Source organism: Phalaenopsis equestris, unplaced genomic scaffold (genome assembly GCF_001263595.1).
Source record: "Phalaenopsis equestris unplaced genomic scaffold, ASM126359v1 Scaffold000533, whole genome shotgun sequence".
Lineage (NCBI taxonomy): Eukaryota > Viridiplantae > Streptophyta > Magnoliopsida > Asparagales > Orchidaceae > Phalaenopsis > Phalaenopsis equestris.
In genome coordinates this window covers 407,948-425,336 of record NW_018164973.1, presented here as the reverse complement: position 1 = coordinate 425,336, position 17,389 = coordinate 407,948, and the positions used below count along the sequence as shown (strand labels likewise).

Genomic DNA, 17,389 nt, shown 5'->3' with positions numbered 1-17,389 from the left:
CAAAACCACCTGATCTTAATCGAGAGTTATCTTAAGTGATTTCGATCATTTAAGATGTAATTAACTGTAGGGGCTTGTCTCTATAGGGAACCAGGAACCCAGATAAAATAAACTCTATTTAATTTTTTTATGTTAGATAGTGGAACTTGTTGGCATTTTTATAAAAATATTTCGCAGATCAAAACAAATGTCACAAATTGTTTAGTCTAGATGATTAAATCCCTATTACAAGTAATATATTTATTCTTCGGGATAAGTGTATTGCTTGTAGTATTGTATTAAATCATCTAAACTATTTAAAAATGTGACTCGTTTGGTCTCACTTATTTTAAAAATTAAAAAACATTACTTCTTTAAAAAAGTTATATTTATATTTAAATTATTTTCAAAATCTCAAAATCATCACATTTTCAAACTACGAAAGTGAAGTTGAACAATAAAACGGCCGACAACTACTGAGTTCTAAGAATATAATTACAGTTAATGTGGATGACTCCCCTAAGAACGCATACTTCATGTATTTAGGCAAGATCTTCATTTCCACTTCAAGCGGTTCTTCTATGGAAGGAATTAGTGGTCTAGAATATTCAGTGGTGTCCAAAAATTTGAACCTCTCCCTATAAATCCTAGGATTTGTCTCAAAGAGTAGAGTTGGTTCATCCTTTGAGTCATTTTTATCGTCCTCAATTAAACTCTTTTCTACTGGATCGACTTCATATATCTTCTGAAATTGGCTTTTACTAAGTCTGTCCACTAGATCCAAGCTAAAATAAGAGTCTTCATTTGAATCAGAAGGGAATTTCATAAATTTAAAATATTAAATATTACCTCTTGATCATTTACTCTCATAGTTAACTCCCTTTTTGTACATCAATCATAGCCCTATTAGTGGCTAGGAAAGGTTTGCTTAAGATGATGAGAATCTTCTAATCCTCTTTCATATCTAAAACAATGACGTTTGAAGGGAAGATAAGCTTATCCACCTTAACTAGGACTTCTTCTATAGCCTCCCTAGGATAGTTAGTGAACGGTCAGTCAACTGAAAGATCACAGTAGTGGGCTTGACTTCTCCTAATCCTAATCTCTTAAAGATAAACAGGGGCATGAGGATAATGCTAGCACCTTAGTCACATAAGACTTTCCTAAAGAATTTCTCTCCTATCATACAGGGAATAGTGAAACTTCCAGGGTCCTTAAGTTTTTGAGGGAGTTTTTTTGTGAATAATAGCACTGCACTGCTCGCTCAGGGCTATAGTCTCAATGTCTCCTACCTTTCTCCTCTTATTTAAGATATCCTTTATAAATTTTACATAACTAGACATCTGCTCCAAAGCTTCGACAAAAGGAATGTTGATGCTTAACTTCTTAAATACTTCAAAAAATCAGAAAAACTGCCGATCCAACTTGTATTTTTTAAGTCTCCGAGAGAATGATGGAGGTGGTGTTTCAAAATTCTTCCTAATGGGTAAGGTTGGTCTTCCTAAGTTTTTAGAAGAATTTTCAGTTGATCTTTCAGTCTCAGGGTTCTCTTCTTCTACCTCAGGCTTCTTTCTAGTTACTTCCTCCAGTTCCCTTCCACTCAATTTAATTGCTTTCACATGTTCATTACTTTTCTCCTTAGGGTTGACTTTAGTGTTACTGTGAAGAGTTCCTTGTGGTATATTGCTAAGGGAATTTGTTATTTGGCTTACTTGATTTTCAATATTCCTATAGTTGCATCTTGACTCTGCAATTGATTCCTCATTTGCAACACTACTGCCTCCAAAGACATCTTCCTTATACTGTGTGTTTGAGTTGAAGTCAGGAGGATAAGGAGATCTAGAGTTAGTGCTACTTTGATTATTTCAATTTCCTAAAGGATTGACTTGATTATTTCCTCACTGTTGGTTTCCTACCCCTTGATTATTGTTATTCCAGTTAAAATTAGGATGATTCTTTCAACCAGAATTGTAAGAATTGGAATAAGGGTCATTGAACCTATTATTTACGGCCATTCCTTGTCTCGATTGGCAAAACACTTGAATCCACAAGTTGTCCATAAGAATTCCTCTATGATTAGTGGTCATTGTGGCTGATTCGAGCCTAATTGATCTAACTCCCTAGAGATAGCCGCTACTTGAGAAGTCAAGATAGATTGAACGTCTGTGTCGTGCACACATGCTATCTTCCTAGGGTTCACTTGATCAAACGACCATGAAAGTTATTTGTTATTATCTCCTCAATTAAAGTAAAGGCCTCATCAAAAAGTTTTGACATAAGGGAATTTCTTGCAGCAACGCCTATGATTGACCTAAGAGAACCTACCAACCCATTATAGAAAGTCTGACTGATCAACCAGTTAGATAATGCATGGTAGGGGCACTTTCTAAGGAGTCCATTAAATTCTTCTCAGGCTTCATAAATTGATTCATCATCAAACTGGCTAAAGGAGTTAATATTATTTCTAAGTTTGGTTGTTTTTTAAGGTGGAAAATATTTCGCTAAAAATTTTTGGGTCAAGTCATTTCAAGTCCTAATAGATCCATAAGCTATAGAATTTAACCACATTTTGGTTTTATCCTTCAAGGAGAAAGAGAAAAGTCTTAGCCTTCAAGCGTCTTTGGAGATACCATTATAGTGAAATGTAGTCAGAGTTCTAAAAAGCTCGTTAAATGAAGATTAGGGTCTTTCGAAGGCGTTCCTCCAAACTGATTCTTTTACACCATCTAAATGATAACAAATTTCAGTTCAAATGAATTGACTTCTATAGCAGGGATATTGATACTTAGTTGGATTTCATCTAATGTAGGATTGGCAAAATCTCTTAAGGGCCTAGACATATTATTAGATCCATGATTATTGGGTATATTTTTTTGTCCATGGGCATCAAGTTAGTTCTGAGTAAATCGACTCTCCTAGTGTCTGTTGAAGTCTTTTTTAAATTTTTTTGATTTTCTTGATGATTCTCTCTAACTCAGGGTTGTAAGGTTCAAGGTTGGAAGAACCTGAATTACGCATACACCAACTACATTCCACTAACAAAGTGACCTTATGCTAAAGAGAATATCAAAACATTCAACTGAAAGCACACAACAAAATAAACTAATAACAATTAAACTACACAATCAAGCAACAAGCAAGCCATAAGTATTTTATGAAAATTAAAAGACAACAGGATACAAGTGCACAAAATTAGCAAATGACTAGAAGGATATTTTTGCATTTTTTAAACAAAAACAGAACAATGTAAATACAAGAAATAATAAACACTACGGTTTTCAAGTCTAAGACCTAAAAGTTCAACTAAATTTTTCTTTTTTTTAAAATTCACCATCAAGTGCTGTAAAGCATGGCTGGCTCACGTAAGTATACATGGCGTATCAATAGTATACGGAGTTGAATTATGTGTGTCGATCCCACAGAGAATGAGATGAAATTCAATAGGAAATGTTCTAGTTTGCAATTATCAGTCCAAGCTTGAAATGTTGAAGATTCAAAGTTCAATAAAGTTACCATCCTAATTTTAAAAGTGAACTTAACTTAAGTTTTAAACCGACGAAAAGTGAGAGATGTTGATTCAAGAATTGTCCCAAAAATCACCTTTGAAGTGGTTATGTAGGGATTCAAGCCTAGTAAATGATTGTAAAGTAGGTGTCAAACAAGAGAAAAAACGTATCTCCTTCCGGTAGTCTAAAAAAGAATAACAATTAATTTGTTTAGTTCCCTAAATCTAATGAAAAATCCCAAACATCCTCGCTCCCAAATCAGATTGCATGAATTCAAATGAGATATTTTTATTCTAATGCCTTTGTGTGGTTAGCTTGATCGTTCCTCAAAGATTTCTTCCGAAATTTTATGATCACGATTAGTAATAACAAATTAACTGGCCAAGTTAAAAGTCAATTAGTTCCTATGTTAATCCAACATCGTTTAAGAACTTCACACAGGAATCACATCAAAATGCCAAGCAATTATCCCTACACTTCCACAACAAAGGAGAATAGAAAATCTACTCACTAAGCATGTCAGGTTTCATCTACACAAACATTATATTAAGAACAAATATTATACACAAGAGTTTCTCAAATGTTTCTGAAAGAAAAAAATAAAAACTCAATATACTTATCTCGTTAAGATTCTGAATATGCAGATGAATTACAAGCTCTCTCACATCTCATAATCTCACAATCTCTCTTGAATACTTGCTTTAAAATTTTTTATTGATCTTCCTCTAATTTCCTCCCTTTTGAATGGCAGAAATTCTAGTAAAAAATCCCGTGCTTTTCATAATCATCCTTTTTATACTTCTCTTGGCTACTGATCAAGGTTTTGAACTGCTTAAACTGCCAATTTACAAGTTTTGGTGTCTAGGCGTCAAGTGACTTAATTTGGAGAACATAACATCTGTCGCTTAGGCGTTGGTGTGTGGCTCCTAGGCGTTGCCTATGCAGCGCCTACTTTTCATGCTCTCAGGATTTTGGATGAATTCTGGCCTATTTGGGCGCCTAAGCGTTGTTGACCCGACGACGCCTAGGTATTGCATATTTGTCGCCTAGGCGCCAATTACCTTGCGCCAACTTTTCACTCTTTCTGGAAATTACACCAATTTAGGCTGAGACTGGCGCCTAGGCTCTGATTTGATCATTTTGAGTTTCATTCGATCTTTTTTTGATGCAATCTGTAAAACAACACAAAAATCTTCTTTAAAGCGTAACATAATCATATAAAATGCAAACAATTAAAGACATTTTATTTACAATTTAAAAACTCATCAATATTTCCAAGATTATATCTTAATATTAGTTTCATAGACTAACTTCTTTATCTGCATCCATTTATAATGTGGGAATCCTTGCTTACTGGACACCACATCCGGTCGTCGGTGGAGCTACCCTTGCACAATTTTCACTGTATCCAGACCATACAGTGTAGCGCTTCTAGGGGACACCCTAGCATTTGCACAAGGATTTATAGAATTCATGTCATAATTTTTTGACAAATTTTACGTTGACTATCGACTACCTAACGTAACCTTCCACTTTTTATATTCGGGACTTGAGACCCCGACAATGGCAGCGTTAAAAATAAATAATAAATTCTTTAAATAACTTTTGGAAGTGAATGGAGGGTTTTTGTTTGGATGCGATTCTGAAATTATTGGAGTTGTTGTCTTTTTGAAGTATGAGAAATGTTTTGAAGTTTTATTTTTTTCGTTTTATTCTTATATTAATCTACTTATTAAAAAGTTTGCTTGGGTTTTATCAATTTTCGCATACTTATTTTATTTTATATTATATGCGTTAAATTTAGTTTCTTATGTTTCTTTATGTGCCCCCCTTAATTATTGTGATTAATTTCTCATAGATTTACTGATATTTCATATAGATGTAGTTCGTTTATTTCTTATTATTCAACTGTAGTGATAAATAAATTTTATTTTAAGATATTTTACTTCTTTATAAACATTGCAACCTTTGTGCATTTGATTTGCATTAGATTGTTACAGCTTCATTAGAAAATCCATATAAATATTTGCATTTTATTTCATTTCATAACTTGAAATTTTGTATTTGGACAAGCTAACTTTTACACATCTTGCATTGTTTGTGTTTATAATCCTTTCACGTTGTTTTATTTATTTATCTTATTGGTGAATTTTTACTTTTGCTGTACGACTAAATTTTATTTCCTACTTTTTTACTCTCAGTAGGTGTTAATTTTTTTGCCTATTTAATCATATCATTTCTTATTCTATTCCCAAAAAAGTTTGCACACAACTATATTAATATTCTCATTTTTGTTATTCATAATTTGATAATTAGTATCTTCTTTATCTCCCAAAATTCACCACTAGGTATTATAGTGGATTTAGTTGCAATGTCTTAGGATTTACCTGTCTCCGTTATAATCTTTAATTGCTTGATATTCTTGCAATTCTTCTTTATTTTAATAATCTTTTAATAATTTTAAAATCAATATGCTCATTTAGGTCTCTAGCACTCTACATAATAGGCCCAAATCACTTGAACCTATTAGGGCAAAGGATCATTTGACTTTTCAGTAGAATTTTTTGGTTGCTATCAGTTTAATACTTGTCTGTCTTGTAGTCAATCTTTGTTCATCTAAACCTGCATCTCTTATCTTCTATTTCTTTTTCAATTTTCTCATATTCAATTTTTTTTTAGCTGGTGTTTTTAATATAATCTTGTCATCTACAAGGAATATTTATCATGATATCTCACTTTCCATATATTTTGTGAGACCATATCCATTACCAACACAAAACTATTTAGACTTAAATCTTAACTTTTGTAAACCTCGGATGAAATAGAAACTTGTTTGTTCTTCAATAACTACTAATATTAATAATCAATTAATCATCATACTTAGCTTTAATAACTTCATGATTTCTTTGATATAACTCTTCTTTTTCTTAATGCATAGGATTTTTTGCTTATTAGTAATAATTTTATTGATAATCATATGCATTGTGAGCATCAAAAAGATAATATAAATATGATTTTATTAATACTCTTTTCATTGATTGTCCTATTACAAAAAATGACCTGCATATTGGATCTTATCTTCTTTTTATAAAACAAAGTTGAATCTCTATACTCATGGGTTCTATCCCTATGTCCTATCACCCTTCTGATATTAGTAATTGTAAGGTACATCCCCCAAATATATAGTATAGTATTGAAAATTTTATTTGTTATTAAATATTAGGAAAATTCACATACATACCACACAATTTCTATGAATTTACACTCTAACATCTACAGTTTGATATTTACATTTATAATACTTTAATGTCATAAGCTTATACATGAAAACAATTTATTTTACTTTTAAAAAGTTAGTAATAGTAGTATTTTTGATGTTATATTAAAGATTTAAATGTTATGTATATAAATATGAATGAGTTGGTGTTAGATTTATAAATGCATAAGAATTGTATGGTTTGTTTGTAAATGCCCCTAATTATTAATATGAAAATGCTCGGTCTCAAATTATTTATTATCCTTATAATGTTTAAGATTTTGGTTAAAGATGTTGTTAATGAAAGTGCTATAATATCTCTCACAACGAGTTTTATTGGCATCTCATTTCAACTGGATGTATCTGTCATTATATCCCTTCTTTAAAGCTAACTCAGCTCACTTTACATTTATAAGAATAATTTATATTATGCTATATCATTTTGACTGGCCTATACAAATCATAATCCAAAGCCTCAATGAGATTTTTTATTTCCCTTAGCTTTTTATTTATTTATTTTTCCAATTGGAGATTGTTCTTGTGCTATTCTTTTCATTGTTTTGTCTACAAAGTTCTTTTGTGTTTTTCATTGCAACTCGTCTCCTTTTGTCTGTTATGTATTGTTATTATGTGTTTTTTTAAATTATATCCCCCTTTATAATGAAAATCCATTTCTATTGACGAATTTTCAAAATAAATTCTTACAGAGCATACATATTCCGAACAACCTGAAACAAAAGACCATACGTCAGGCCAAGGATGCGCAACAATTCAATTTGGATGTTGTTATAGCTATATGGTTGTACCATCATCTAACTTATTATTTCTTTATTAATCTCCAACAATATCGCATTTACTTCCCAATTCCTACTTATTTACAGATATAACACCTAAACTTTGATTTTTTTACATTATCTTTCATATCATATCAAAACTGCCTCTATTTTAACTTCTAAAAATTGAAATACACCTTTTAATGCATAAGTAGGGTGGTATATATGTGAAAATTGAAGTTTGGGTGTTTGATATATAAATACATAAGAATTGAGTGGTATTTTTGGATATCTTCCCAAAAAATAGATATTAACTGCCATATTGATTACAGGAACAAAATGAAAATCCTCCAGGCATCCTTAGAAATGCAGCAGCTGATCCTATACCCAATCTTTTCAAACTCATGATAAAAAGGTTGATTGGTTGGCATGTGATGCCCATCTCTTGCGTACCTGATTGCTGCAGTGTTAATATCTATGAACCAGGCCATTCTGTACAGCCTAATATTGAAAGCAATGATTTTGTTCGTCCATTTTGCACGGTTTCATTTTTAAGTGAGTGCGATATAATATTTGGATTCAACCTTAAGGTCACTGATGCAGGGGAAGTCGAGGGATCAACTCCAATTTCACTTCCAATTGGGTAAGTATGTTTAATATATTTGTACTGTATTTTACATTACATACCACCCAATTCTTATGTTTTTACAAATATAACACTTCAATTTTATTTTTTATATTTATACCACCGAAACCTTTCATATCACATAAAAAATACCACAACTTTTAACTTTTAAAAAGTGAAATACACATTTTCATGCATATGTATGGCGGCAATTTTTTCTTAAATATTGAAGTTTTGGTGTTAGATATGTCAATACATAAGAATTGAGTGTTCTGTATGTAAATCTTCTGTTATTATATGTGTAGTAGGAATTGATGTTGTTGGGTTGTCTCAGTTCTAGTGATGTTGAAATCAACTTTTCTGTGTTAATTTATATTTTGATGTAACGATAGCTCTAGATTTGAGTTTGAGAGTAATGGAGAAGCATGGAATTGCATTTATGCTAATTTTTTAAGGTGTGTCAGTGGGTTTTGAAAATTTGTTTCCCCTCTCGAAAATGAATGAAGAGAGAGTTTACTTGAGGTTCCAGGTCAAATTTGTATAAGGCAAATTAAATTGTAGATAAGAAAACCCAAAAATCTTGCACTCTTTTTGTGAGAGCTTTTTTATCTGAAGTTCGAGATTTCCTATAGGCGCAAACTTCTTGGTTAAATTACCCCTCTTGATAATATGATAACACTTTCGATTAAGGGTAGTCATTAGGGTGTTGATTACTCAATATATAGTAGCAATGATTAGGATTTTATATTGGGAAATTTAATTAAATTATAGATTGTACGAATTTTTCTGATACCCAAATTTAACAAACACTCGGCGAAAAAAAATTTATTACTAAATTCAAAATTTGAAATTATAACGAACAATAAGAAAAATTTGAAATTGCAATAAAACAACAACACATCACTAGAATGAGGCTTGGATCAAGGGTGTAGGTGGTGTAGGTTAGGGCTTGGACCTCCGTGGTGGTGGCAAGAGACAACTAGCAGGCTGGAATCAGCCGTAGGAGGAAGGGGTTTGACAAGGTGGCAGCAAAAGAGGAAAGCGGTGAAGGCGAAGGGAATCAAGTGGAGAAAGGGTAGAAGGGGATACACACCACCTGAAGATTAAGGTAAGACCGGAACACCACTGGAATCCAAGGATACATAACTAAAAAGAGAAGATGAGACGTCAACTACTATCCCAAAGCAAATCACAACAAAAGCTAAACCCTAAATACCAACAATGCAAATATATATTCCTAGATAACTAGGATTGGGCCCCACTCCAAATGGGCAGTAGCCCTAAGCTCAGAGAGGGTAGACCAATCCTCCGACCTGGACCAAGCTTGTTTAGGGTCCCAACTCTCGTGTCCTCATCACTGTAACTTTAAAAGCATATTAATGGGGAAAATGATGACGATCCTGATCAAGATCCCTTGGTTATGTCATCTCTGGTCATCGTAAACCCTGGTTTGTTTACTCAGAGGAGGTATTCGACCTAATCTAATAAAAAGATTCTTGTTAGCAGTCATGGGTTGTTTCGTGCAAGAAAACCTTGTAGACATGGGGTGAGGTTTGTTTAAGGAGACTAATTTGAGTTGATCTTAACCAACAAAGGGATTGTTGTCTTATGAAATATATCCTATCATTCACGTTTCAAAGAACAGAGAGTTGTTGGGAATTATAAGGGCTACAATCGTGATCGTAATTTAATTTTATCACTTGGCGACAATCATCCGATCAGAGGGCTCGGGTATGAACCATTTTTTTGTGGAGTCGGCTCGTCATGCCTCGTGGACAGAGGATACTAGTCATGTCTCTACTGGTACACGTTAATTTGAAAGTGAATGTGGTAGTACACTTGACACTGGCTTTATGCGAACTTAAGTCAAATATAAAATTGTCATCCTCAACAAACTGGTTTGAAAGGTAGAGGATTTTTGCTTTTAAATTTTTTAGTGATTTTAATTTTAATATTTTATAATTTTTATGATTTTTTTATAAGTTGATTAAATTTTATCATTTGAATCAATCCTGTTAACTTTACTTTTCGCTTACAAAAGATTTACTTTGGGATTGACACATGATTGAATTCGAACCTTCTCAATTCTATCATGCTTGCAAATGATTGGTTTAGAAATTGTAATGATTGAATTTTAAATGAATTTTGAAATTTAACTTTGAAAGTGAAACCCATCGGTTGAAATATTCTATTAATTCGGTCATCATCAATGAATTTAAATTATTTGATTTGAACATTGTCAATTCTGCTTTGCTTACAAAGGCTCTTGTTCAAAGTATTGAATTTATTTGTTCAATTATAAACTTTATTGACTCTATCCCGTTCATGGAGGACCAGTTATTGTCATATTGAAGATATCAATTTTAGATAGATTTTTTAATAAATCTTATCTCTTATGAATGAAACACTTCTAATTCTTTATATATAATTCATATTTCATAATAATTAGTCAATCTCGTGAACTCCAGTTCTAATCAGGAGGAGTATCGAATTGGTTAAACATGGGCTCATTCTCGTCGACTCCAGTTCTAATTAGGAGAATCGGACTGATTGAGTGAGACTTATGACCCAATGCAACCCATATGAGAGCATGCATTTTTAGATTTAAATTTTGGATTTCTAAAATAAGTTGAATTTTAAAAGCAATTGGGCATTTTATGTTTTTAAATCACACGTATGCTTCTCGAAGCAGAGATAAAACTATTATTATAAGAATTTAGCACACTTTTTAAGATAAGATATTTTAATATTTGAGACAATTTATGCCTGTGCAATGTACTCAGACCATACGATCAAGCTTTCAGCAATATGGTTGGAGCACATGTGGGCCAGCAAACTTAATAACATTCACGCACCTTGGTGTGCTTTAGGATATGCTTTCATGTTCTTTGATACACATTCAAATGTTGTGTTTTTAAGCATGCATAATTTAATGCTATCTAAGTTAATTAATTATGGATGCCTTTGAATTTAGTGGTATGTTAATCGATGCTTGTTCATGAATTTCAAAATAGCATCTTTAACTAAAAATGACCCCAAAAATCATGTTAAGTCATTAATTCTTATGAATTTTAAGTGTTTGTGTGAGTAGCTTATCATTAAATTACATAAATTTTTTATTAAGCTCAAATATCATCTTTTGTTCGCTCATATAGGACAGTTGCGGATCCGAGGGTGATTTGTGCACTTTTATGTTTTAATTGTGCATTTAAAATATGAAATTTGTTTGTATTCAATTCATATTTTTTTTAAATTTCTAACGTCAATAAGGCTTTATTCGAGCTTAATGGCAACAACAACAAGCCTTTATCTCACTGTGTGGTCGGCTGCATGAATCCTCTTTCACCATTGTGTCTTGTTCAGTGTCATATTTTCCTTTAATTCTAATAGATTAAGATCATTATTTATACAATGCCCCCAAGTCTTTTTAGGTCTACCTCTTTCTTAACATAAGTTGAATCTAAAACATCTACTCTCCTAATCGGATCATTAGATTGTCGACATTTAATGTGACTAAACCATCTAAGTTGGATCTTTTTAATCTTCTCCGCCACTGATGCTACACCAACCCTATCACGAATATATTCATTTTGCATTTTGTCTCTAAGTGTCAAGCCACTCATCCACCTAAGCATTCTCATCTCACCAACACTTAACTTTGTTTTATGCTTCTCTTTTAAAGGCCAACATTCTGCGCCATAAAATATTGCAGGTCTCACCACCATCTTATAAAATTTTCCTTTCAGTCTGAGCGGTACCTTTATATCACGCAATAGGCTTGATGCATTCCTCCACTTCAACCAACCAACTTCAATTCTGCCAATAATATCCCCATCTATGTCACGATTAATTTGAATAATAGACCTGAGATATCTAAAACGTTATGACTTTTTAATGATTTGATCGCCCATAATTACAACTCTGTTACTAGATATATACTACTAAAATTACATTCCATGTACTCAGTTTTAGATCTACTCAAATGAAAACCTTTATACTCAAATGAAATTAGATCTACTCAAATGAAAACCTTTAGACTCCAATGTAGACTTCCATAATTCAAGTTTTTTCTTGAACTCTTTCTCTCGTCTTATCCACAAGAAGGATATCACCAGTGAAAAGCATACACCAAGGTACATCCTCCTGTAAATGTCCAGTAAGAGTATCCATAATTAAAACTAAAAGATATGGGCTTAAAGGCGATCCCCCTGATGTAACCCAACTAAAATAGGAAAATACTTGGTCAATCCTTCTTCTGTTCGAGCACATGTAACAACTCTAGTATACATATTTGTAATGGCTTAAATATAATTCATACCGACACATTTCTTCTCTAAAATTCTCCAAAGGATTTCTCTTGGAATCTTATCGTAAGCTTTTTTTCTAAATCATATATAGATCCTCCTTGTTCTCTTGGTACTTCTCCATCAAACCTCTCAATAAATGTATAACTTCCATAGTAGTCCTAACCAGCATAAATCCAAATTGATTCTGAAAAATCCTTGGTATCACATCATAACCTATGTTCATTTATCCTCTCCCATAGTTTTAAAGTATGACACATCAACTTAATTCTTTTATAATTTGCACACTCTTGTGCGTCCCCTTTATTCTTAAAAATTGAGACCAGAATACTCTTCCTTCACTCCTCAAACATTTTTTGTAGTTTTTAAATAATAATAAAGAGTTTAGTAAACTAAAAAAATTCTCAAATCTCCTAAATATTTTCACACTTTAATTGTGATATCATCAGGTCCTATTGATTATCTACCCTTGGTATTCTTTAAAGTTTCATCAACTTCTTTTTCACTAATGTGACGGTAAAAATAAAGCATTTTATTCGAGCTTAATGGTGAACAATTAAATTCTTTCCCAATCATTTTTATGTTTCATTTGCCTTTAATTTTATGTATTTCTAACCCGACATAGTAATTTGATTATTCATTAAAGTATCTTGCTTGTGCTCGTAGGTAAGCTACCCATTTCATTGCAGGTTCTTTTTATGCTTGTTGTTAAGTGACTGAGTGCATTATAGGTTCCATTCTTGCTCATATCTGAGCCATCTAGTCCCATTTATGTTCTATTTAGTATTCAAATTTTGAAATATATTTTCATGTGGAACCTTTTTTATTTTTATTTTTTGGCTTTTAATTGAATTATTTAGTCAATTTGAGCCTTTTATTTTGTTCAATTCAACTCCAGTTTATGTTATATTTAACATAAATTTAGGTCCTGTGTCAGTATGAATTTTGTCAGCATTCTAGCACTATCAGGGGAGTAATTTGTCTTCCATCACGCCTAAAAAGGCATGCATGATAGATGTCGTAAGACACCTTAGCTATGAAGTCTTCTAACCCTCCACACTTCAAAAATGTGCATAGGTTTTTAGGTGCTTGTGAAAAGCATTAAGCACAACGCAGTTTTCCCGCCGGATTGAAACAACCCAAATGGATATTTTTACACCTGTATGTCTTCTAACCTACACATCTAAAAGACGGTGCAAGTCTTCCAGGTATTTGTCAATCAGGAAGAACGGAAATCAGACAGTTGAATTAGGAGTTTTCTATAATTAAGAGCTTCTTTATTTAATATTTTCAATATCTTTATTCTGATTTATTTCCCTTTTAGTTGAATATTTACATTAAAAATATGTATTATCAACTTACCTAAGAAAGATTATGAGAATATTTTTTATCTAAAATAGATTGTAAGATTATTATTTAATGGAATGAAAGCAAAGGGAAAATGCATCGAGCCTATTCAGTATCCAACTTATTTTCCTCAAAAATTTCACAGTATCTGCCTAAATAGCCAAAATATATTTGCCCGTCATGTCGGAACAACCCAAACATGTGCTTAATTTCCCTATATTATGCGAGGATGAGGCGACGAATCTCCAAGGCGATCTTCTATATATATATATATAGAGAGAGAGAGAGAGAGAGAGAGAGAGAGAGAGAGAGAGAGAGATACATTTATATTTATTTATTTATTTTGTAGAGAGTGGTTAAATTGCGTGGTTGAGTGGTGGAGTAGTTGGTTTAGGTAGCTGCTGTAGCGGGAATCGCAGTGCTACTCACGGGCAGTCTTGTGCTGTTTAATGCTTCGGCCGGGAGTGGGGGAGAGCAAGTAGTTGTGTTGAGATATTTGGTTTGCTCGATACAGTAGGGAGGAGGTCAGAATGTGCGAGTGCTGGTTGTGAGTAAGAGGTGTACCGGAGTCGAATTGGAGAACTGATTCTCAGATGGAATGAATAATGGCTGATGTGACACAAATAAAGAGATGAAGTTTCGCTGTATTGGAGAAGCAGAGGAGGAAAAGAGCTGGGATTGGTTGCAGGAGAGGGAAGAGGAGATTTCCTGCAGGTCGATGCTTTGGTGAGACAGTGGATGCGTGAACAGTGAAGCTGATGGGAGCTTGCCGGTTTAGTGTTTGGGCTGCAGGAGAGGGATGGGGGAGGAGATGCATTAGAGGTGAAAGCTCGTTGGATGGGTTTCGCGTTAGGGGATGTATCATACTTTTGAACGGCAGATAATAATGTATTCATTACAACTCAATTTTGGGAGTCCAACCTACCAGAATTATATTTGCTTTGAAATCTTGTCCACCTCTTCTTGATAGTTTGCATATGAGAAAAGCTCTACTATTTTATCAAATGGAAAATTACATACATGCCATTCAATTCTTATGTCTTTACATATCTATTACATATCTACTATTTTATCAAATGGAAAATTACATACATGCCATTCAATTCTTATGTCTTTACATATCTACCACCTAAACTTCAATTTTTACATGTATGCCACCTTACCTATGCATGAAAAGCTGTGTTTCACTCTTTAGAAGTTAAAATAGTGGCATCTTTGCTGTGATATGGAAGTTTTGGGTGGGTATAATTGTAAAAGGCAGAGTTTAGGTGTTATATATGTAAATACATAGGAATGGGATGGTATGTGTGTAAATAAGCCATTATCAAAATAAGGACCTGGATTATTTTTTTTTCAATTTAAGGACTTGGTTGAATCACCTTTAATTTAAGCACACAAAAAGATGAAACTGCAATCTACTGGTAAAAGGTGATCTTTTTGTGTGCTTAAATTGTTTCATTTTATGTGCTAAATAACTTTATTTAATGAATTGTCTGATGCATATTTTACTCCTTTCCTCATTATTTTATATTCCTCAAAATAATTTACATTCTTCTAATACTAATTTTTTTCAGGTCTGTTCTGATCTTTAATGGTAAAGGAGCTAATCTTGCAAAGCATTGGGTTCAAGCAGTTCCTTCCAAGAGGTGTGATTACCTTCTTTCTCTAGGCAAAATATATAATCTAGGACCGTCAAAAAAGCTCGTCATTTGCAACAATTCATGTTCGGCTCATTAAATTGTTCGTGCTTGATTTGTTAATTAAACAAATGAGTCAAACACGAACTATTTTCTTGAGCTCGATTCATAAACGAGTCGAGTACGAACAAATATTTTATTAGATCATGCTTGCTCATTTTGCTTGAATTAACTAAATAATTAGATAAAAATATTTATAATATCCCTTTTATATTAAATTTTAAGTTGTATTTAAAAAATATTAAATTCATTAATTTTCAAATTATTTGAGCCGAACATGAGTTGAAGCGAATAATGAACGTCAAGTCAAATATGAACTTGCTATTCACGAGCTATTTCGAACACGAGTCTAATTCAAATAAAAAAAATTTCACACAACCCTAAACGCAGACAATCTCCGGTTTCGCTCACGTTCGGCTCATTTAAGCTCGAATATCCTCCACGTTCTAATTTCGTGTGCTTGAATTCTATAGAATCTCTATCACTTTCAGAAAGATGGATGAGAACAAGCGACCGGTTTGGTTCAAACTCGAGCCCGATCTCCAAAACATTCGACCATATGATTTACGCGTCGAGTCCTCCAGTGAGAACAACGAAAAGGACTCATTTGTTGGCATCAGATCAGTAGGGAGAGCGAAGAAATTCAACGGGAGATCTAATGGAGCGAAGGGCCGGCGAAATTTCAGGAACGATGGAGCTTCGGTGTTCGATCGAATAACTCCCACAAAGAAATCATCTCATTCATCAGTTGAGGCAGACTTCACAATCAAACATAGATCTTTCCTTCAATCTGAATACGAAGGAGGTTTGCAAGTTCATCCAGATGAGCCTGGAGAAGAGGTTCAGGAGAGATCTCACCATGGCTGGAAGAATGAAGAAGGTGGCCGTTACAATCGGAACGAGTTCTCGAACGACAGGAGTGTACGAATGCAGCAGAAGCGGATTGTCATAACTCGCAATCTGGATAGAGAAGATGATTTCTTCAGTAGGAGAAGTTCTGAGTCTAACTCGGTCCAACCTTCTCAGGTAAGAGTCAGAACTCTTAGGAACAATCCAAGAAGGGTGAGGATGAGCCAGTAATTATACAACCTTGTATAGGCAATGTTTGTCAACAAGAGATGGTATTGTAGATGGATTGGTTGGTATTGTAGATCATCATCATCATTATATTTACTATCATTTCAATTATTTGATAATTACATAGCACTCAAAACATAATTAAAATTGAAATGCAAATTTTCATGTAAAGATTTATGACCACAAAATATTATAACATAAATATCAAACATTGGGTGCTAGATATGTAAATACATAAAAATTGTGTGGTATTTATGCAAATTTCTCAAAATTATTTTGAGTATTTTTAAATGTAAATTAATTTATTCTTAAGATTATATTAATATTAAAATATGTATACTATTCAAGTGTTCTTTTTTTAAATATAAGCAAAAAATCATTAAAAAATAAAAATACATAAAACATTAAATTTATGTAAGTCTATGATTTTAGACATCCCACACAATTTCAAGATATTTACATATTAAACACCTAAATCTTAATATGTACATTTATAATATTTTGATGTCTAACCCATGCATTGAAAGACATTTCAGTTTTAAAAGCTTAGGCTTAAGCTTTTCTAATATGAAAGGGGAAAATTACTATTTTTATTTCTGTTTTTGTAATAGATGACAGATTGTACATCTCAGAAATAATTAATACAAAATAACTAAATATAAAATATAATTTTCAGACATTTAATAATTTAAATAAATTTCTTAAATTTTAATATATTTTAAATAAATCTTTAATTAATTATTTTTAAAATAAATTGGCGCACGAGCAAACAAGTCGAGTCAAAGCTTGTTTGAACTTGACACGTTAGATCAAGCTGTCGAGTCC

The 17,389-nt window shown here is 32.7% G+C and overlaps 1 protein-coding gene across 1 annotated transcript in view; it reads left to right on the top strand.

Annotated features, from left to right (window-relative positions):
- LOC110028850 overlaps positions 1 to 16,666 on the top strand; it is a 32,726-nt gene extending 16,060 nt beyond the window's left edge. The window contains exons 3-6 of the mRNA XM_020730867.1: positions 7,449 to 7,540; positions 7,847 to 8,157; positions 15,365 to 15,436; positions 15,961 to 16,666. Coding sequence (XP_020586526.1) covers positions 7,449 to 7,540; positions 7,847 to 8,157; positions 15,365 to 15,436; positions 15,961 to 16,567 — 1,082 coding nt within the window. The 3' untranslated portion in view covers positions 16,568 to 16,666. The remainder of the gene's footprint in view (positions 1 to 7,448; positions 7,541 to 7,846; positions 8,158 to 15,364; positions 15,437 to 15,960) is intronic.
- Positions 16,667 to 17,389: the final 723 nt, after the last annotated feature.